Here is a 22,176-nt window from a genome sequence, read left to right on the forward strand (position 1 = left end):
ATATATATATATATATATATATATATATATATATATATATATTCAGCTCTAGGAGCTCCATTTTGTCCTTTTTAAAGTCACTCTTCTCGTGGACATTTCTTATTAAATACATAAGTATGCTTATAAAACCTGTTCCAAAGGCCAGGGACCTAGTGGAAACCAGATACTATTGTTCTGCTAAAGGAGCATAGCAATAAAATGACTCCTAATGGTATTTTGCTATATTCATAGATCCATGCCTTGTTCAATCATCATCAAAGCAGCTTTTCCCTGCAGCAGATATGAACAAATATAGACAGACAAATACAGAGAGACAATATGGAGAGTGAAAAGACCTTGGAACACTCAGCTCCAAAAAGGATGTCTCTTACAAATCCCTCTCCTCTTGGTGAAACTCTGAGGACAGATAAAGTGTAAGAGCCAAAGGGGATGGAAAACACCATCATGGGAATCAAGGCCTTTTGGACGCAAAAGGACTGCATACACATGAACTCACAGAGACTATGGCAGCATGCACAGGGCCTGCATGATTCTGCACCAGAAGGGATCCTAGAGCTGAAAGTGGACACATGCCCCCGCCCAGACCCTATTTCCAATTGATAGGCATTTGCAAATAAAAAATTAGTTTTCTCCAAGGGAGTCTCACTGGAAAAACAAACCACTCTTAAGGTTAGGCTCATGCCCAGAAGTAGACGACTAGCACCAGCACAAAACAAACTCAGTAACATCTTTGGAAGTTCTTTGTCTCATTATGTTAAGTTAGGGCATTTTTTTTTAACCTTACATGTCCTTCAAGCAAGGTCATTTATATTCAGGAAGTCTTCAAAATATGATGATACAATGATAGCTTTTCTGCCTCTACTTATTCACTACTGTATTTTACAATATTAGTGCACTTTGGGCTATCCCAGCTAAAACATCAGTCACCCCAGAGAGTATCCCTCTAGGGAAATGCAATGGTGAAACAATCTAACAGCCCAGGACTGCAAAGCCAGATGTGTCCAGGAGAGGGAGCTGTTCTGCAAAGAGGAAAACCAACCAAGGTGAAGCTCCGTCTAGTAGAAGATACAGGACCAATACAAGAGCATAAACCATAGATATATCTATAGCCCAGAAGCTAAAATGACACTGCCTCACTGCATGCTTAAAACCAATATTTCCCAAATCTAGAAGGGGGGGGGGGGGACATCTAAACAAAAGTGGCATTTAGAAACCCCCAAAAAAGAAATGACCAGAGAACTCTCCATGGCATGTTATACTTAAGATGTCTGAACTGGGACCTGGAAAGATGGCTCAGTGGTTAAAAGCACCGGCTGCTAGTCCAGATGTCCTGATTTCAATTCCCAGCAACCATGTGATTGCTCAAAAACATCTATAATGGGTTTAATGCCCTCTGCTGGATGTAGGCACACATATACATCATATACATAAACAATATATCTTTTTAAAAAGATGTCATATCCCAACACTCAGAGTGGGAGAGGCAGGTGGATCACCATGAATTTGAGGCTAGTCTGGTCTACAAAGTGAGTCCAGGGCTACATAGAGAAAACCTGTCTTGAAAAACAAACAAACAAAGACGTCAAAACTACAAAACAAAGAAGCAAATTAAAACTATAATAAAAATGACTAATACATGTATACAAAGGGCAAGCACATCAGAATAACATCATCTCTTTTATCAGCTACCCTAACAGCCAGAGAATATGGGCTATATTTAGAACACAAGGTAAACATCTGTTAGCCAAACTATATCCAGGCAGTCATGTTAAACTTGATAGGAAAATAAGAACATTTCAAAAGAAGCATAGAGTAAGGCAGGTCAACACTGCAGAAAACACTAAAGAAATGCTATACACAGAGAAAGAAGAAAGCCAGCTTCAATCCCAAGAGTACCAGAAAGAGTAAATTCCATGAGAAGAAAAAGAGTAGCTGAACAAAGGAGAGTTAGGAAGGAACTCATCATGTCCAATAGAGTGAACAAGCAAACCCCTGATACAAACAGACGAGAAAGTAAAATAATAGTAACAACAACAATTCATATAATCCAAACAGAAGAAAAACAAAATTACAGAAACCCATAAATCCCTCTCAATAATCTTAAATATAATGGCCTCAACTTACCAATAAAGGCATGCAAACTAAACAAAAAGAACTAAAATACTCTCTTGTATATTATCAGACAACAGTTCAATAAATCTAGAAATAAACAGTTAGAAAACTACAGAAATTACACAAATATGTGATGACTAAACAGGAGAAGTTTGGGATACAGTCAAGATAGTTCTAAAAGGGAAGTTTAGATGTATGAGTACTTACATTAAAAAACAAATACATACATAAAACAAAAATCAGAAAAGGCTCAAATAATCTAATGCTAGAACTCAAAGCTTCACACACACACACACACACACACACACACACACACACACACGGAGAGAGGAGGTATTAAACCCGAAAACAGATGGTAAGAAATAACAAAGATCACGATGAATTAATGAAATAACTGTAAGAAAGATACATAGAATCAGGCAAAAGCTGGTTCTTTGGAAACAGCTAGACAAATTAGCCCAAGTGGGGAGAAGACTCTAATAAAATTACAGATTAAAAGAGTTACTACAAACTCCAGCAAAATCCAAAAAAAGAAAAGATAGAATACTCTGAAAATCTATAAGATAAAATAAGTGAACTATCTGCTAAGAATACTTAAATTCTCAGCCACCAAAATTACACCAAGAGGATACACACAACCTAAGCAAACCTCTAACAACCATTGGGACTAAAAATGTAATAAAATTTCCCAATAAAGAAAGGACTGGATGGATTCAATGCCCAATTCCACCAAACTCTTAAAGAACAGCAATACCAATAATCCTCAAACTATTCCATAAAACAGTAAGGGAAGAACACTGATCTATGAAGCCAATATCACCCCAGCAACAAAACTGGGTAAAGACAACAATAACAACAACAAAAAACTACAGATTTATTTCCCTGATGAATACATGCAAATATTCCAAATAAATTACTAATCAAATTTAAGATTATATTAGTAAGACCATGACTACATTGGTGTCATTTCAGGGATGCAAAGTTCATTAAACATACGCAAATCAACAAATATAAAAGCATATAAATAAACCTAAGGACAGAAAGCATTCAAAAAAACCCCAATCAAAGCAGAAAAGGCCTTTAACAAAGTTCAAAATTCCTTCAAGACAAAAGCCATGAAGATACTAGGGATAGAAAGAACAAATATCAACATAATAAAGGTGATATACAAGACTACAGATACTATCCTAAATTCAGGAAAATTAGGAGCATTTCCTCTGCTCCTAATTTATTTTCCAAATTTTACAGCAAATTTATTATTATATAAAAAGCTACTAAATTTTGTATGGTTATTTTGCATCTGCTACTTTGCTGAAAGTATTTACCAGTTATAAATATTAGTGGAGTCTTCAGAATGTTTAAATTTAGGACCATGTTGTTGTAAACAGGGATAATCTGACTTTTTCCTTTCCTACTTGTGTCCCTTTGGTTTCTTTTTCCTGGAGCTTAAATTTCAGTAGTACACTGAAGTTGGCACTTCTACTTTTATATGAGAGCACTAAAGACCCAGAGTAGCCAAAGCATTCTTAAGACAGAAAGAGCACAGAGATAACAAAATCTGACCTCAATTTCTATTACAAAGAATTAGTAACAAAACAATATAGTACTACTGGTATAAAAACAGACATATAAACCAAAAGAAGTGAGGACTCAGATACAAACGCACACAGCTACAGCCACCTTATTTTGACAAAGGTGTCCAAAGTATAAACTTGGGGAAGGATAACCTTTTTAACAAATGATACTAGGAAAACCTCTTGTGGAATGCAGAACAATGAAATTAGATCCCTATCTCTCTGTACAAAAACAATTTCAAAATGGACCAAAGTCACCAGAGGCAACCATAGATAAAACACCTCAGGATATGAACAATGACTTCAATAGCACAAAAAGTAATCCCAAGAATTGACAATGGGATTACATGAAATTAAAAAGCTTCTTCATAGCAAAAAATAAATAAATAAATAAATAAAAGTCACCAGAATAAACATATTATTTATAGAATAGAAAAAAAATTCACCAACTATACATCAGTGTAGTGGAACTTTTGGTTTCTTTAAAAACTCAGGTTATGTAAATATGTTTTTGTTTTAATCCCAAGTGTGGGGATATGAGACTGTCTTAGTTTATCCACAGCTGATAATTGCTCCATGTAGGATGTGGTCTTTGCCAGCTAGTAACAACCTCATGTGATTTGGAGAGGGGCATAGTCTTTGCCAGCTACAGATAGCAGAATTCTGAGAACTCTGAGAGGGTGTAAATACAAGATCCCACAGGAGAGGCAGCTTTGAGGAGTCAGGCAGAGGAGGAAGAAGGCTGTTGTTTGCTGTTGCTGGACTGCTAGATATTCTGACAACTGAGACTAGTATTTTCCCAAAGAACCTGACGACCCTAACCAGCCAGAACTAAGTCTAAAGAAGTCTCCATCCCCTTCCCCTTCTAAACTTCTTCCTCTCCTACCTAAGGTTGGGGGGTTGGAAGAGAGGTAGAAGCTTTAGGAACCCCAAGTAAAGAGAGTTAAAAACCAGTGTCTACCAGCGGTGCCTTACTATTTCCTGTCTTTTTCCTCCTCCATCTGTCTCAAAACCCCTTCCTCTCTCTGGGCTCTGGTATTTATACTCTCCCAGAGTTCTCAGAATTTCATTAATGCCAGATGGCAAAAACCACACCCCTCTCCAAGCCATACAAGATATTTATCAGCTATGGACAAACTAAGGCAGTCCCACATCCCACACTTGGAATTAAAGCAAAAACATATTTATATAACGTAACTGTTTAAAAAAAAAAAAAACAAAAAAAAAAAAACCTTCCACTACACATCAGACATGAAACTAACAGCTAGACTATACAAAGAACCACAAAAATCACACACCAAAGGGGTAGGGGGAGGAAATCATCCAATCAATAAATGTGCTAATAATAAACTCAATTTTTAAAAGCTCTCAAAAGAATAAAAAATGTTCAATGAATAACTTGAAAAAAGTATTTGGAATCCTTAGCAATCAGAGAAATACAAATTGAGATTACATCTTACCCCAGTCTGAATGACTATCATTCGGGGGGAAAAGGAAAAAATAAGATAACAAATAGTAGTGCATATGTGGAGAACCTTTGTGCACAATCAGGAATATAAACTTGTGCAGATGCTATGGAAATTAGTACAGAGGTTTCTCAAAAAGCTAAGCAGAGAGCTGGGAATATTAAAGCATGTGGCATGATGCATGAGGATCCAAGTTTGATTCCCAGAAACAATGTAAAAACAAAAACAAAAACTATGCATAGTAGCAATGTTTGTAATCCCAGTGCTGGGTAAAAGGAACCGGTGGCTTACTGGCCAGCCAGTCTAGCGGAGCCTCAAGCTAGTGAGAGATCCTGTCTCAGCAAGGTAAATGGTTCCTGAAGAATGATGTCTCAGGTTAACCTGGTCTGCACAACATGTACACACATGTATATATACTTGTACCTCACCCCAAATACACACATTTTTTAAGTGAAAAACAAAACTACCATATGACCCAGCTATACCACTTTTGAAGGACTCTACAAGTCAATACACACAGAGATACTTGCACGTATATGTGTGTTGAGGTACTGTTCACAAAACCCAAGCAATGGGACTAGCCTAGATGTCTGTGAGATGAACGGGGAGATAAAATGTAGTACATGTACACAATGAAACTTTGTTTAGACATAAAGATAAATTAAACAAAATGTTATCTGGAGAGAATGGATGGAACTAGAAATCATACCTTTAAAGACGCAAAACTAAGAGGGACAAATTCTCTTATCTGTAGAACCTACATTTAAAATTGTATTTGTATATACATATATGTGTAAGTGTGCACACACATGTGTATATATCTGCAAACTAGAAAGGGGATAACAAGGGAAGAGAATTAGAGATATTAAGAGAGGAGGGAAGAAAAAAGGTAATAAAATAGATGTGGTGTGAAAACAGAAGTGGAACTATCCAGGGAATGGAAGGAAATCAGCCCATGGCAATGCAGGTGATATGTGTGAGGCCACTGGAAGGAATGAGTAGAAAATGTAAAGATTCATAATAAAACCTATACATTGTTAGTGGAACCTTAAATGATTAATTTTTTAAACTTTTTTAAAGACTTTAAGCACTAAGACAAGAGTCCAGGTTTAGGTCAGCAATCCACTAGACTATGATAGCCTCAATCCTGCACACAATGTTTCTCTATGTAACTTCAGAGGCAGACCAGAGTCACTACGCTGATATTTTCCCTGGTGCTGGCCAGGGTGAAAATGTACACCTTTCCTGTTTTCAAAAAAATCAGAGTAGTGGCACACGTCTTTAATCAGAGCACTTGAGAGGCTGAGGCAGGCAGATCTCTGAATTCAAGGCCAGCCTGGTCCTCAGAGAAGTTTCAGAATAGCCAGGGGTAAACAGAGAAACCTTCTTGTGGGGGGAGGGAGGACTGGAAAAATATTTAGAATGGTGTTGGAAGCCTAGGTCAGAAGTTAGGAGTACTTATTGCTCTTACAGAGGACCCAGGTTTGACTTCCAACATCCACACAGCAGCCCACAACCATCGGTAACTCCAGTCCCAGGAAACCCAATGTCTTCTTCTGACTTTCCTGGACACCAGAGAATAGATATGGTGCACAAACATACATGTAGACAAAACACTACTACACATAATGTAATAAAATAATCAAAAATGAAAAGAAGAGAAAAAAGAATGAATATTAAACAAAAGGCTTCCTAAATAAGGGAAATCTATAAAAGTCCACCCCAATAGACTAACTTTGTAGGATAAAGCTCTTGAGATAGATGAAATGGAACAACAACAGAGTAAACCTTAGATCTTCAAGAAGAAATGGAGGGCCTGGGCTAGAAGGATGGCTAAGAGCAGGTAAGGCTAAGGATGGTAAGAGCCCTTGTGGGTTCCCAGCACCCACATCAAGTGGCTCCCAACTGCCTGTATTCCAGCTCTAGAAGATCCAGATCCATGGATGCTCTTCTGGCTCACACGCACATACCACCATACAGAATTAAAAATAAAAATAAATCTTTTAAAAAAATAAGAGTAAAAAAAAATGGGATAAAGGTGCCTTTCACCAAGCCTGTCCACCTGAGGATGATTGCTGGGATTCATGTGGTAGAAGGAGAAAATAAATTCTTACAAGCTGTCCTCTATCCATATGTATTCCATAATACTCATGAGATGTATGCACACAGGCAAATATTTCTTAAATGGATATAATGAAGATTTGCAGACAGACCACTGCTGTGTGTCTTAATGTCACTGAAATATAAATGTCAGTTTAAAGTATTTTTAAAATACATTTTGGGATTAGAGTGCATTATCTGTAACTCATTTTAACATACATTTAAATGATGGGAAGGAAGTGAAGTAGACAGAGATAGCTTCAATGCCTGTCTTTCACACTAAGCACTACAGTATCAAGAATAAGCTCACTGAAAGGACAGCTGTGTAAGTGAGATGCCCAAAGCAGCTATTTTACAAAGGTAATAATGAACTTAAGTTCCAAACTGTACTCTCTCAATTCAAAGCAGTCAAGGAAAGAGAAGGAAGAAAGGAGAACTATCAGGAGCTACATTAATGCTAATGTACTGCAACTGCCAGCACAGTAAGGCAACTTCCATGAAACAAGGAGAAAATACTTGAAAACTACAGTTACAACAAGGACATACAATCTCGAGTTTCACAGATTTCACACCTACAGAAAAGAAACACGCCAACTTGTTCTAAGGGACCTAGGTGCAAGGAGACCAAGTCATGTTTTCATGTGATTTACAAATGCAAACACTAAGGTGAATAATAAATACTACCTGGAGAAAATGTGAACAGCAAAAGTTTCAGCCAGTATAAATGATTTAAATGCAAATTAAAATACCGAGATTATTCATACTTTTTATGACTTACATTTGTAAGTCATTTCTAAGAAAAGAATCAGTGTTTTCTAATGAAATAGATGACAAAGAACAATTATTTTGGGGATTCATGCTCAGCCTTGAACCTAGACATTATAACGAGGATCCTACACCAGGATTGTATGTTCTTTTATCCTTAGTATGGCACTCAAGAACAGAGAGTCTTGAACTAGAAACAAACTAGCAACTGGAATGAAGTTAGGCAGGCAGCCTGTCTCAAAGTAAAGGACATAGCTTAAAAATAAGGAAAGGTTTTGATATTCTTCTATACATACACAGAGAAAAATGTCTTGAAAAATAGAGTGGAAATGGATAATTGGAAATCTCCACAAACAGAAATGCCAAAATTCAGTTAACTAATCTGGAACATAAACAATCAATTAAAATAGATTACCTTTTCAGATTCACCATTGCCCAGGGAATCCCAGTAGGTGTGTTAAAGGCAGGAAGGAGTTTCTCAGCCAACTGCACTGCTTTAGTCTTAAATATCTGAGATAAAAACATAAGTTATGAACTGTAGTTAAGTATTGCTTATTTCGACCTCGGACACTATGCATCCTACAATGTACAAGTTATTCGCAAGCCTGTGCTAAGTGGCTGCACGTCATTCTTGCTGCACTAAGGAAGGTACCTAGTATGCAGAATCCTCAATGTACACATAACTGCAAAGAAAGGACATAGTTTTGGTGTTCATGTTAACAAACAAAAGAACCCTAAGAGAGGGCTGAGAAGATGGATCAGCGGCCAAAGCAACTGCCATGAAAGAACCAAGACTGGTGTTCAAACTGCCAAAAATCCACATAAATTCTGGGTGGGCATGGCAGTTCACCTTAAGTCCAGAAACTGAAGTTGAAGAAAGGAGATACTCCCAGAGCAAGCTAGCTAATAAGACCAGCCATATCAGTGAGCTCTGGGTTTGATTAGAAGAGCAATCCAGTGTAACTTCCAACAATAAACCTCAGGTCTCCACATGTACTTGCACAAACATGTACCCCCCCAACCTAAACACACAAGAAAATTCAGGCTTTCACATGTACCACACATGCACATACACACACACACAAAAAAAAAAAAAAAATAGAAAAAGAAAAACAAAAATCTAAGTAAAACAACTAGGCTATAGAATCTTCATCAACATGCAAGCTTATTTCAAATATTTAACAACAGTAAAAAATTGTAGTACACTGCGGATAAATGCCCCTGAGTTGCTGTATATGTTTCTGTTTGCTCTTTCGTTTGTTTCTTTCTTGCTTGCTTGCTTTTCTTTTTTTGGTAGTAGGTGTGTGTTTCTGATTACGCAATACTAGAAAACAAAATTTAAAAAGTAAAATTTGAAGACAACATAACTGGATATCCCAAAAACATGAAGGCATCTAAAGAATTTATTTCCTGGGTTTACATAATCTGCTAAGGTGCCCATCGACAAATGAATGGGTCAAGGATATGTGGTATGTATATATACATACATACATACACACACACACACACACACACACACACACACAATTAAGTAGATATTTACATATAAAAATTGTCATTTGCAGGAAAATGGAACTGGATCATCTTCATGTTAAGCAAAATAAGCCAGACTCGGAAAGACACATTTTTAGCCTGTTTTCACTCAGACGTGGAATCAAGATTCAAAGCAAAACCATGAAAGTAGAAGGACTACCTGAGAAAAGGTAATGGGAAGATGGGCAGGAAACTACTGGGAATGGGGGAAGATGGGCAGGGAACTAGTAGGAATGGGGTAAGTGCTAGGATGATCAAAGCTCATGACACACATGTACAAAAATGGTAGTATGAAAGCCATTATGCGGTGTAATTAATAAACACTAATTAAAAATGAAGGAGGAAAAGAAGAAAAACAAGAACAACAAGCACCATGCTCTAGAGAAAGGCCCTGGGTAAACTTCGGACCAGCCTGCTCCACCTGGAGAAATAGTTCTGTGAAGGCAAATGAAAACACCCTGAGGGGCAAGCCCCATCCTCTCATTTGTAGTCTATGGGGTAGAAAAACAGGTAAGTTAGTGAATAAATAACTTCTGAACTACTAATTTAAAAAGGAATGTATTAGACTGACTTTTCTTGACTTCCACATCTGATAAAATTTACCTTGAAATTAATTCTAAAGTTTTTATTCTCTCTTCAAGTACTATATATGAGGTTATTCTTTTTTTTTTTTTTTTTTTTTTGCTTTTTTATGAGTCACTTTTGACAGATCTTTTTCAGAGAACTTGTCCATTTTACCTAAAATCTTTGTTTGAAAAACAATGTTTGACACATTCCACTATTATGTTTTCAATGTCTGGGGAGTGTCGAGTGTCTTTGAAATCACAGGATCAGCAGAATAACAAAGGAATCCCTGTTCAACACATTTTGTTAGCTGGCGCTGGTTCACATTTCTAGAGTCTGACCTCAGGCAGTTTACTGTAGGCATATTTAAGTACAGTATAATTGGGAAAAGGTTTCCTGATGTAACATAATCCCTCATACACAAGGAGGCATAATTACACTGAAATTCTCCTCAGAGTCCATGTCACTTCTTCCACGAATATGGGTTCTAGAGATAGGTCACATATTTAAGGGCCTAGGAAAGGATCTGGTGTAGTCTTGGTCAGACAAAGAGCATAGAGGTCATCATGGCTATTAACCACCGCTGGTCCTGCTTGTGGGAGTCTACTATGACCTGGTCCTAAGAAGCACATATCACCAAGCTATTGACCATCCCCATTCCCAGACTTCTGGGTAGAAACACAAGTTATACATCTTTTCCCTTGAAAAGACAGCCCTGCATGTTTAACATTCCAGATTTCCCCAGTACTCTCTGTGAGCCCAAAGACCTTGTGCTCCCAACATTTTCGACTTCCCTTGCAATCCTTTATTTAATGTGTATGTTACCTCAAGGCATTTTTTTCCAAAGCCTCAACCCAGGCTAGACTGGAACTTACTATGGAGTCCAGCCTCCTGAAGACATAAGTTATAGTGAAGCCATCACACAGGAACAGCTATTTTAACTTTTTTTATAATTTGACTAAAATTTGCTTTGTTGTCCAGCATATGCTTATCATGTGCACTTGAGAAGACTATGTATTCTGTAGCTGTTAAATGAATGTTCTATAAACATCTACTCACTTAACACACTGTAACTGTGGCTAAGGACTTACTTGCACATTGTTACTAACTGTCCATCTCTTAGTCCTATCAATTTGCAAAAACTGTTGACGGATCCAACAGTCCTTGTGGAATTGCCTTTTTACTTGAAGAATTCAAAAGAATAATTTAATTCTATCCATTTTTGTTTTATGCATTTGGAGCTCTATTATTAGATGTCCAAAAGAGAGTATTACTGCTTTACTGCTGGGATTATAGTCTTCCTAATGTATTAATCCTTTATCGTGAAGCACCTCTGGTGGAAATTTTTATTGTGAAGTGTACTTTGTTATTTCATGGCTGATATACATTACAGCTAAACACTGTAATGGAATAGTCTGAGCTCGCTTTTATGATTTTGCTTTAAATATTTTAAAGATATTAGATGAGAAATAATCTCAGTGGTTTCAATTATTTAAATTATAGTTTTCCATGATGTCATTCTTTCCCTCGGTGCTTTCAAACTTCTAGCTATGAGACTATGATATTGACTAAGTGTGCTTAGTCACGATGCCCTAGTTCAGGTTTTTCTGTCAACTTGACACAAGCCAGGGTCATTTGGAAAGTGGGAACCTTGAAAACATGTCTCCATCAGACTAGCCTATAAGCACGACTGTTGTGGGTTTCTTGATTAATGACCACAGTAGGTAGTCTGCCTGCTGTGGGTGGTCCCGAGGTATATAACAGAGGCAGCTGAGCAATCCTTGGGGAGCAAACCAGTAAGCAAGCGGCTTTCTTCCACGGCCTCTGCTTCAGTTTCTGCCTCCAGGTTCCAGCCCTGACTTCCCTCCAGGATGGACTACAACTGTAAGCTGAAATATAGCCTTTCCTCCCCAAGTTGTTTTCAGTCATGGTGTTTTATCACAGCAACATAAACCCTAACTAAGACACATAAGAAAACATGTCTTCAATTTCAGTCCTGCCACCAAATACAGTTGTTGTTTTTCAACTATCTCTATCCAAAGTACATGAATATCAGACTTTTAAGCAGCCCACAAGTTTCTGAAGCACCTGTCTTTGTTTTTCTTTCCAATTTTATTATCTTTCTTCATGTTACATAATTTATATTGCTCTATCTTCAAGCCTAGAGATGCTATTGCCAATGACAGCTAAAAACAGTAATTTTGTGTTTTGAATACCATATTCCTCATTTCCAGACTTTCAATGTTGTTCTTTCTCATAAATGAAATGTACTTTTTACTACAATTTTCATTTATTCAGTAACTTCAAAAATATTTTCTATGATGTCACTGAGCCTAGCTGTAAAAGATTCTATAAAATATTTATTGATTAATCTGGGTAACCCCAAGACAGGTAAAAATTCACATGAGGGAGGGAGGAAGGTAGGAAGAATATTTTCCCTTGTTTTCTCATGTATTAGAAATTTTGAACTGGCTACAGCTGGCATACGAAATAAATAACCTGTGACTAATATAAAAAATAAAAATTAATAAAATAAAAAGAAATTTTGAACTGAAACCTGGTCACTGTAAATTGTACTCTGAGACTTTCAAAATTGTTATACCCTCTGAGGAATGATCATTTTATATCTTCTGAAGCACATAACTAAACTAAAAATCCAACCATTTCTCCTTCTAACAGACAGCAGCTGGAACAGGCATGTTCATGACTGACATCTAGGAAGCTTGATGTTTGTTCTACACACACTTACTTTTAGGAGTCAGCCACAGAAGTAATTATGTACAGCTCTCTCTTCTCATACATTTTACCACTAAATTTCTACTTGTTACAAATGGCTATGAACTCTATCTTCTAAATCATCAAATCAGTAACCACAAACATAATAAACTATAAACTAGTATTACCACCTAAACTGTCAAGCATACATGACTGTGTACAAATGCATATATGACCAAACACATTGAAGAAAAAAAATAATGAAGAATGTATTTAAAGACATTTATGTCAGTATACTACTTAGTTTTATCAACTTAACAAAAGTCTAGGCCTTCTGGGAAGAGGGAACCTCAGTAGAGAAAATACCTCCATCAGATTGTCCTGTAGGCAAGTTTGTGGGACATTTTCTTAATGATTGGTATAGGGGACCTTGATGCCCATGCAGGGTAGTACAACCATATAAAATAAGGCAGCTGAGCAACCGAGAAGAAACAAGCAGTGTTCCTCCACAGCCTCTGCTTCAGATCCTGACTCCAGGTCCCTCCCTGGAGTTCCTGCTCTGACTTCCCCTCTTGATGGATTATAAGCAGTAAGGTGAGGTAAACCCTTTCTCCCCATATTGCTGTAGTCATGGTGTTTATTGCAGCAACAGAAGACAAACTAGGGCGGTCAGGAAAGCTTGGTGGAATGTTTTGTCCAATTACCAGGACATTAAGAGACAACAAAAAAGTCAAATTTTCAACAGAAATTGAAGCAATTTCTAGAGCAAGCTCATTTTTTTCTAAAATAACTTGATATTTAAACCAGGAAATATCAATGCTTACCATTTCTTTTTCTTTATTCATGACTTTACTTAACAGGACTTTAGGTTTAAAAGCTATTAATTTGTCCAAGAAAATATCCCTAAACTGACTCACTATATCTTTGTTTTAGTAAAGACACATTTTATTGCAGTTATTTCTTTTGTTTTTATTATCTGTGAGTATGTATTAAACTCCACCTAACAATTTCTCTATTTTATCTGACAGAGTCGAGGTATTTTCCATACAAATTATGCTTTCTTAGCTAGAAAAGCACTTCGATACTATCAAAAAGAGAGACAACCTTGTTAAAGAAATGCCATATATCTATATTAAGTAAACATAATAAATCATCAAACTTGTGAATATTTAATAGAAATAGCCTTTTTCTGAGGAAAATAATGCTTCACATTTATGATAATAAGAAATCAGCAGGAAAGAGCAATACTGTGTTAGGACAGCATGTAACCCTCGCATGTCTCTGTACATCAGATTCTCTGTTGGATCCACCGAAAGGACCACAAGTACATTAATGCAGTTCTACTGAATAGCAAGTCAGGAAGGAAAAAAAAAAAAAGCATGTCCTTATCCCTAAGTGGACAGTATCTTAAGAATTTGTGTTATTTATTTTAAACTAAGTAAAAGTCTTCATTAGCCTCACAAACTGTTGGTTATTCACCAAGCTGACTGCATTAAGACACACCTGGAAAATGAGAGGTGCACATACCCCTATGCACAGCTGTAAAGTGCTTCCAAAGGCAATGACATACTGAAAGGCCTGGTCTAATAAATAGACTTCATATGCTGGAACACTTGTGATGAAGGAAAGGAAGTCCTATGGTGGAAGTAGGTCATGGGGTGCATATACTTGGGTGCTCTACTTTGCCATGGATCAGTCCTATATTTCTTTTCACTGCTTCCTTCTCTACACTGCCATGCCCTCCCTAAGATGGAGTGAAACCTCCAAAACCATTAACAAAAGAAAACCTTTTGAGCTTTCCTTCTTCACAGAGGCAGTGTATCCTCAAGCACTATAAAGATATTTGCCCACAACCAAATCTGATCATCTCTCAAGCCAACTTCTATAGATGAGGAAACTTAGCAAGTAAAGAAAGTAAAAAGTTTGGTAAATACAACTGGGGAGGAAGGTGCACAGTTACAAAATCAAACCAGGAATTCCAATGTCCATGTGCTCCTTCCACTTGTTTCTTTTTTAAGTTTGAGGCTTACAATCTTACAAAAGTGCAAAAATGTGGTAGCAACACATATTTCCTTAGCGATTTACTTCTATCCATGACATCAGCAACCAAAATTTCAACATTTTGCTTCAACTTTTCTGCAGAAAGCTTAATATGGAAGAGTTAAGGCTTAAGCTTAACTGTTATAAATTGTCACATATTAATTTTGGTTCTCATTGTTATTGATATGAGAGTTAATCAGTTACATCAAACACATACACATATAACAGTACTTCCAGATAAATAACCTCTAATTTGGAAAAAATCTGAACTCAAAGTCTTAAACAGTCCTGTGTTCTTCCCCTCATTGACACATCCATCGGATTACCCTGTAGGCAAGTCTGTAGAGCACTGTCTTGGTTGCTGACTGATGTGGAAGAGACCATCCTCTGCAGGTGATACTAGACAAGTGGTCCTGGGTGACAGAGGAAAGCAGGCTAAGCAAACCATGGACAGCCAGCCAGTAAGTGTGTTCCTCCACAGCTTCTACTTCAGTTCTGCCTTGAGTTTCTGCCCTGACCTCCCTTTAAGTGTCCTATGAACTGTAAAATAGAATAAGCCCTTTCCTCAAGTTGCTTCTAGTTGTGCTGCTTATCGGAGCAACAGAAAACTAACTGGAACAGCAGGGATACCACTATGCATAATATTGTACTGGAAGTAAATGTCATTACGCATTTGTCCAAACCCACAGAATGTACCACACTGTTTCAGCCATATTGGAAACATAAAGATTTAACAGTGTAAATTCATCAGTTGTATCAAATAAATCAGCATGGTAGAAGGCAGAAGTAGGGGAAGAGGCTGGGGCCAGGGGACACACATAGACAGTACATGAGAATTTTTTTTAATTTTTTCCCCTCAACTTTGCTTTGACATACTCATAAATACATAAACCAATGAGTAGGATTAAAAAAAAAAGAACAATTAGTCCAAGAAAGCCAATAAAATACGAGGGGGGAAGGAAGCAAAGGTTAAATAAAACATATTTTAAAATAGTAATTTAAAAGGTTATTAAAGTGGTTAAAAATATGTGTGAGACTTAGAGAGCATCAAGTAAGATAAAGAAGTCCTAAATTATCAAGAAAAAAGTAAACCACTCATGTTCTTCATATAAAACAAAACACAAACAGAAAATCTTAATGGTAGTCAAAGAGAAAAACATTGCATACAGAAGGATAAAACTAAAGCAAATTTCTCACCATACTCCATAATCCATAAGATGACTCAGTGCTATCTTCAAAGTGCTAAGCCAGTGGTTCTCAATCTTCCTTATGCTGCTACTCTTTAATAAATTCAGTTCTTCCTATTGTGTTGGCCCCAACCATAAATTATTTTTATTGCTACTTCATAATTGTAATTTTGCTACTGTTATAGATTATAATGTAAATATCTGATATGCAGGATATCTGATATGCAACCCCTGTGAAAGAGTCATTCAGCCCCCAAAAAGGTTGCAACCTAAAAGAAATCAATCTGGCACTTTCTCAGAAAATTGGGAATAACCGTACCTCAAGACCCAGCTATATCACTCCTGAGCATATACCCAAATGATGCTCTACCACACAACAAGGACACTTGCTCAACTATGTCCATAGAAGCTTTATTTATAATAGCCAGAAACTATAAACAACCCAGATGTCCCTCAACAAAAAAATGGATAAAGAAAATGTGGTACATTTACACAATAGAATACTACTCAGCCATTAAAAACAAAGACATCTTGAAATTTGCAGGAAAATGGATGGAACTAGAAAAAAAAAATCATCCAGAGTGAGGAAACTCAAGCTCAAAAACACAGGCATGGTATTTACTTACTTATAAGTGGATATTAGCTATAAAGTACAGGAAAACCATGCTACAACCCACAGACTTGAAGAAGCCAAGTTACATGGAAAACTCAAGGGAGGCTGCCTGAATCTCATTCAGAAAGGGAAATAAAACAGGCATTGGAGGTTGACAGAAGGAAGTATCGGGATAGGAGAGGAGATGGAGAGGGAAGCTGGAGTGTGAATTAGGAATAGGGAGGTGGAGTGGCGTGAGAAAACAGAAGTCAGAGTTGGGGCCATCTCTGGAAAATGCCAGAGGCCTGGGATAGGGTAGGCCCCAGGAAGTCTATGGGGGTCACCCTACCTGAGACTCCTAGAAGCAGGGAATATGGAGACTGAAGTGGCCACCTCCTGTAGCCAGGCAGGACTTCCAGTGGAGGGATAAGGACACCAACCTACCCATAAAACCTTTGGGCTAAAATTTGTCCTGCTAACAAGATGTACAGGGGCAAAAATGGAGCAAAGATTGAGGAAATGGTCCACCAAAGACTGGTACTACTTGAGACCCATCCCATAGGAGAGAACCAATCCCTGACACTATTAATGACACGCTGCTATGCTTGTAGGCAGGAGCCTAGCATAACTCCTCTGACAGGCTTCACCCAGCAGCTAACAGAAACAGATGCTGAAACCTATGGTCAAACATTAGACAGAGCTTGGGAAGTCCTGCAGAAGAGTTGGGGAAATGATTGAGGGAGCCAGGGGGGCCAAGGACTCCACAAGAAGACCTACAAAGTCAACTCACCTGGGCCCACAGGGGCTCAAAGAGACTGAACCATCAACCAAAAAGCATGTATGGACTGGCCCTATGCCTCCTGCACAGATGTAGCAGATGTGCAGCTTGGTCTTCATGTGGATCCCCTGACAACTGGAGGCGGAGTGCTCTATGACTCCTTTGGACCCCGTTCCCATAACTGCGCTGCCTTGTCTGGCCTCAATGGGAAAGGATGAACTAGTTCTGCAGTGACTTGGTGCACCAGGGCAGTTTGGTACCCATGGGGGACCTCCCCCTTCTCTGAGAAAAAGGGAAAATCAGGGGAGAAGTATGTGAGGAGTGGAGACTGAGGGGAAAGGTGAGCGCTGCAATCAGGACGTAAAGTGAATAAAGTAAATTTAAAAAATATTTCTAAAAGCAGGCATTTTAAAATTATTTTTAAAATGTGTTTTAAAAGGGAAATTTTTAAAATGGAATAGGAAGTCCTAACAGTTGTATAAAAATGGCAGTAAGGGGCTGCAGAGATGGAGCAAGTTGTTCTTCCAGAGACTCCTGATTAGTTATCATGTTGGGCAGCTCATGCTGTAACTAACTCAAGCTCCAGGAAATCCAACTCTATGGCTTATGTAGACACCAGCGTGTGCACACACACACACAATTATTTTTTAAGTCTAAAAAACAAGGCACTATAAATCTCTATTTCTCTGTGTCTAGAAGCTCCCATGAAAACACGCTGATGCTTCTGGCTAATTCTGAAATGTCTCTTCATCTTATTGGGTCAAATGCTAAAGAAAACTGAACTTAAGCAACCTCTACTGCAAACACATATGGGCTCTTCTTGGCTATACATGAAAGAAAAGATGAAAGGATGGTCATGGGGATTCGTGAAGAAAATCCCCAAAAGTAGTACTAGAAAGGTGGCCCTATGCTATAAAATCTTAGCTACTGTGATCAATCAGCCAAATATCATAAAAGAAGTCATCCTTTGATGAAGACCTCACTTTCCTAGCTATTAACCCTCTCAAAAAAACCACAAGAAGCCTTGAATTCATCCAGTTCCCACTGACACTCACAAAAGATCCTTAAATTTCGATAGCAGCTGTGGGTACCCTCCCCACTACATTTCCCATTCTTTCTTTCTTTCTTTCTTTCTCATGCCTTGGAGAAAGAGACAGTCTCTCCCTCTTGAAGTAGCTTATGTGCCCACACTGTCCTCTTCCTACAGACTTCTCAACTTCCTCACTTTGCTGAAAAAGGTTTAAGCAGAGTAGAACATGCTCTGCTGTTTCATCCCTTTGCCTCTGCCTGGTCTTCGCACAAAGGCCCATATGTGCAGTAAAGGGAGAGGAAGGGAACGCTTTCTGTAGAATAAGTAAAGGTGGGTAGCTAGAGCCAGTCTTAACTGTACCCCCACTTACTGCCCTCAGCATTTTTTCTAATTTTTTTTTTCTTGCCCTGTCCTTCACCTTGAAAGACACTGGGAGCACTTCCATAGGAAAAGGACAGGGTAGAAGAAACGGTGATTTAAATTTTATAAAGTAGAGCTTACAAAATTCTATTTTACTCACAGCTTCATTTTATACCATGACCTTGGCACAGAGCTTCAAAAGTGGGTCTGCGCACGGTCACTATGGGCATATAGATCTCTTGGTCTGCTATTCTAGCTTTCCCCCTAACTACCAGAGGGACTGTTATTTGGTATTTTCTCTCTGAACAATGGAGCAAAACTGGCTCTAGATCTAGACTTCCATTTTAATCTTGCCAAGAGGGTTTTACTCAGAAATAGACAAGGTTGGAGTTTATAGCTTACACTCTTAGTCCTCCTAAGATCTACTAAATTTTTCAGTTTTCTAGATTGAGTCGGCAGTTTTTGCTGCTCAATCCTATTCTCTGATAGAGCCTATACCCAACTAGGAAGTCTGGCCTTTTCTTCCCAGGTCAAGAGAGGTGGCCTTGACATAAATTGATTGGCCTGCTCTTTAATTACCTCCCCCTGAGGGGGAAGCAGCATTACCAGGCCACAGAAGAAGACAATGCAGCCACTGCTGATGAGACCTAATTGACTGGGATCAGAAGGAAGGAAAAGAAGACCTCCCCTATCAGTGGACTTGGGGAGGGGCATGCATGCAGAGGGTGGAGGAAGGGAGGGATTGGGACGGGAGGATGGAGGGAACCACAGGGAGGATACAAAGTGAATAAAGTGTAATTAATAAAGAATTAAAAAAAAATAAAGATGGCCTTCTTCAGAAAGCTTCTGGGAACTAGATTTACCCCCCCCGGGAAGATGAGAAACAAAATGCCCACTCTCTTTCTACTGGATCCAAAACTTCCTCCTCAAAACAGTGTTTAAAGCACCCTCCTTAATCTCCTCTACTCACTAACTGACAATTTTCCAGTGATGAAATAAGACCAACAGCTGGGCGTGTCTGATGGCGCATCTCTCTGTAAGCACAGTCACACACTGCTCTGTGCAAAGACAAAATACATTTCATTTTTACCATGGTATAGCTATGAAATAATTTGAATATATTGTTATAAAATGTGAGAGTGAGAGGAAATCAAAGCTTAAGTTCCCTCATAAAGAAATTCTACCTTTTAAAGAAAAGAATCAAGTTTACATAAACATTACCAGAAAAAAAGAATGCCAATTCATTTTAAGAAGCCAGCATTATTTACACAAACTGGTAAACACACAAGAGAATCAAAAGATGAGGGCTGGAGAGATGGCTCAGGGGGCAAAACAGTTGCTGTACAAGCCTGAGGGCTAGAATTTGGATCCTCAGAACCTACTTAAAAAGCAGGGTGAGCAAGACAGTCCACCTATAATAATAATAATACCAATGTGTACAGGATTCTCTAGGGCAAGCTGGTTCACTAGACTAGCCAAATCTACAAATTCTGAGCTGAGCTCAAATGAGACACCCTGCCTATGTATACATGGTGAAAAGCAAGCAAAATAACACTCAACACTAACTTCAGGCCTCCACATATACACATGGGGAATAACAATGTTTACCACCAGGGTGATTATCTGACTTCAATCTCCAGGACCCACAGGATAGAAGAAAAGAACAGACCTCCTCTAAGCTGTCCCTAGTCTCCTCTCATGTACACATATGCACTCAATTAATAAATAAACAAAAAATAAATAAATGTAGTTTAAAACTTAAAAAGAAACACAATCATCTTAATACATACGAAAATAATTTGAAATCAAACATCCATTCATGAAAGGGAAATACAGTAAACTAAGGGTATTAGAGTACATCTTCAAAATGATAAAGGGAGTCTACCAAAATTACTACTACTACTACTACTAATAATAATAATAATGACACAGCTATCATTATATTAATAGTGTAAAACTAAACGCTTTCCTTTTAAGATCAAGTTTAAGGATAGGCACTTCAAGAATTCCTATTAAACTTTATAAAGGACATCTTAAAAATACATTAAGGCAAGAAAAAGAAAACTCTTCTCTACTGAGAAAAATAAGACAATTCTTTTTACTAGTAATATTGTAAGAACAAAGAATATCCCTAAGAATCTATTTTATTTAGAGCTACCAAAATTAGCGAAGTTAGAAAAATCTCAAAGTGGAAGGAGAAAACAGACTCCTGCAAGCTGTCCTATGACCTCCATGCACATACAAATATAGTTAAAATGTTTTACATGAAATACCAATACCCTTAAAAAACCAAAACGAAATAAGGGCTGGAGAGATGGCTCAGTAGTTAAGAGCACTGGCTCCTCTTACAGAGGACCTGGGTTCAATTCCCAGCACCCACATGGCAGCTTATAATTGTCTGTCTGCCCAGGTCCAGGCAAATGCCTTCTTCTGGTCTCCACAGGGACCAGGCAGGTACATGTTGCACAGAAACAATACGGATATAACTCTCTTATACATAAAATATTTTTTCAAAAACCCAAATAAAATTCTAAAATTGAAACAAAATGTTGATAAATCAAAAGAGCCAAACTATTAATCTTTCAACTTTCTCTAAGCTTACAAAACCCAACCAAAACGTTAATTTTGTAAAATCCAGTAAGCAGGTTCTCAGATTTACATTAAAGAAAATCTTTAGATTAGTTTAGTAATATACTGCTAGAAAAACATCTCATTTTACTGACATTTGTGACTCATAATCAAACAAGGTATGGCTTGACTCTACTCACTTCCTCTCCTGACAGGTAATATGCTGCGAGGAGGCCTCCAATAAACCGGATGTTAACTTCAAACACAGACACCTCCGAATTCTGTGGAGACAAAGTGAAAATTCTCACATACATATAATACTTTACAGTTTTCAAAGTTGTGGTTTTTCAGTACTCCAATTGTTTCTCACAAACAAAATTGTTTTAATATTCTGTATTTTCATTTCTCATGCCACAACTTCATCTTCCATTTGTTAGTTTACTCTGTTACTATCACAACAGCTTCCTAACTGATGATAGATAGATAGATAGATAGATAGATAGATAGATAGATAGATAGATAGATAGACAGACAGACAAAAATCAATGGGCTGTCTGATGTTCCCTACACAATCCTGTTGAATTACTGCAGTATTCACTACCACTGACTACTGTTGGTGCCCTGTGAAAGCCTCCACTTCCTGAACATGAATCACAAATCGTAAAAAACAAAACAAACAAACAAAACTTCTCTAATGAGTCCATTAACTTTATTTTAATTATTATAGCATAAACTTTACTTCAATCTCTTTTCATGAATTTTAAATATTTTGCTAGTACCTAATAACCTAAC

The 22,176-nt window shown here is 37.7% G+C and overlaps 1 protein-coding gene across 2 annotated transcripts in view; it reads right to left on the reverse strand.

Annotated features, from left to right (window-relative positions):
• Man1a2 (mannosidase alpha class 1A member 2) overlaps positions 1-22,176 on the reverse strand; it is a 132,985-nt gene that overhangs the window by 67,066 nt on the left and 43,743 nt on the right. For both annotated transcript variants that reach the window (XM_055628394.1, XM_055628400.1), the window contains exons 5-6: positions 21,585-21,665; positions 8,433-8,527 (exon numbers count right to left, since the gene is read on the reverse strand). In XM_055628394.1, the coding sequence (XP_055484369.1) occupies positions 8,433-8,527; positions 21,585-21,665 (176 nt within the window). The remainder of the gene's footprint in view (positions 1-8,432; positions 8,528-21,584; positions 21,666-22,176) is intronic.

Source organism: Psammomys obesus, unplaced genomic scaffold (genome assembly GCF_907164565.1).
Source record: "Psammomys obesus unplaced genomic scaffold, mPsaObe1.curated_primary_1811, whole genome shotgun sequence".
Lineage (NCBI taxonomy): Eukaryota > Metazoa > Chordata > Mammalia > Rodentia > Muridae > Psammomys > Psammomys obesus.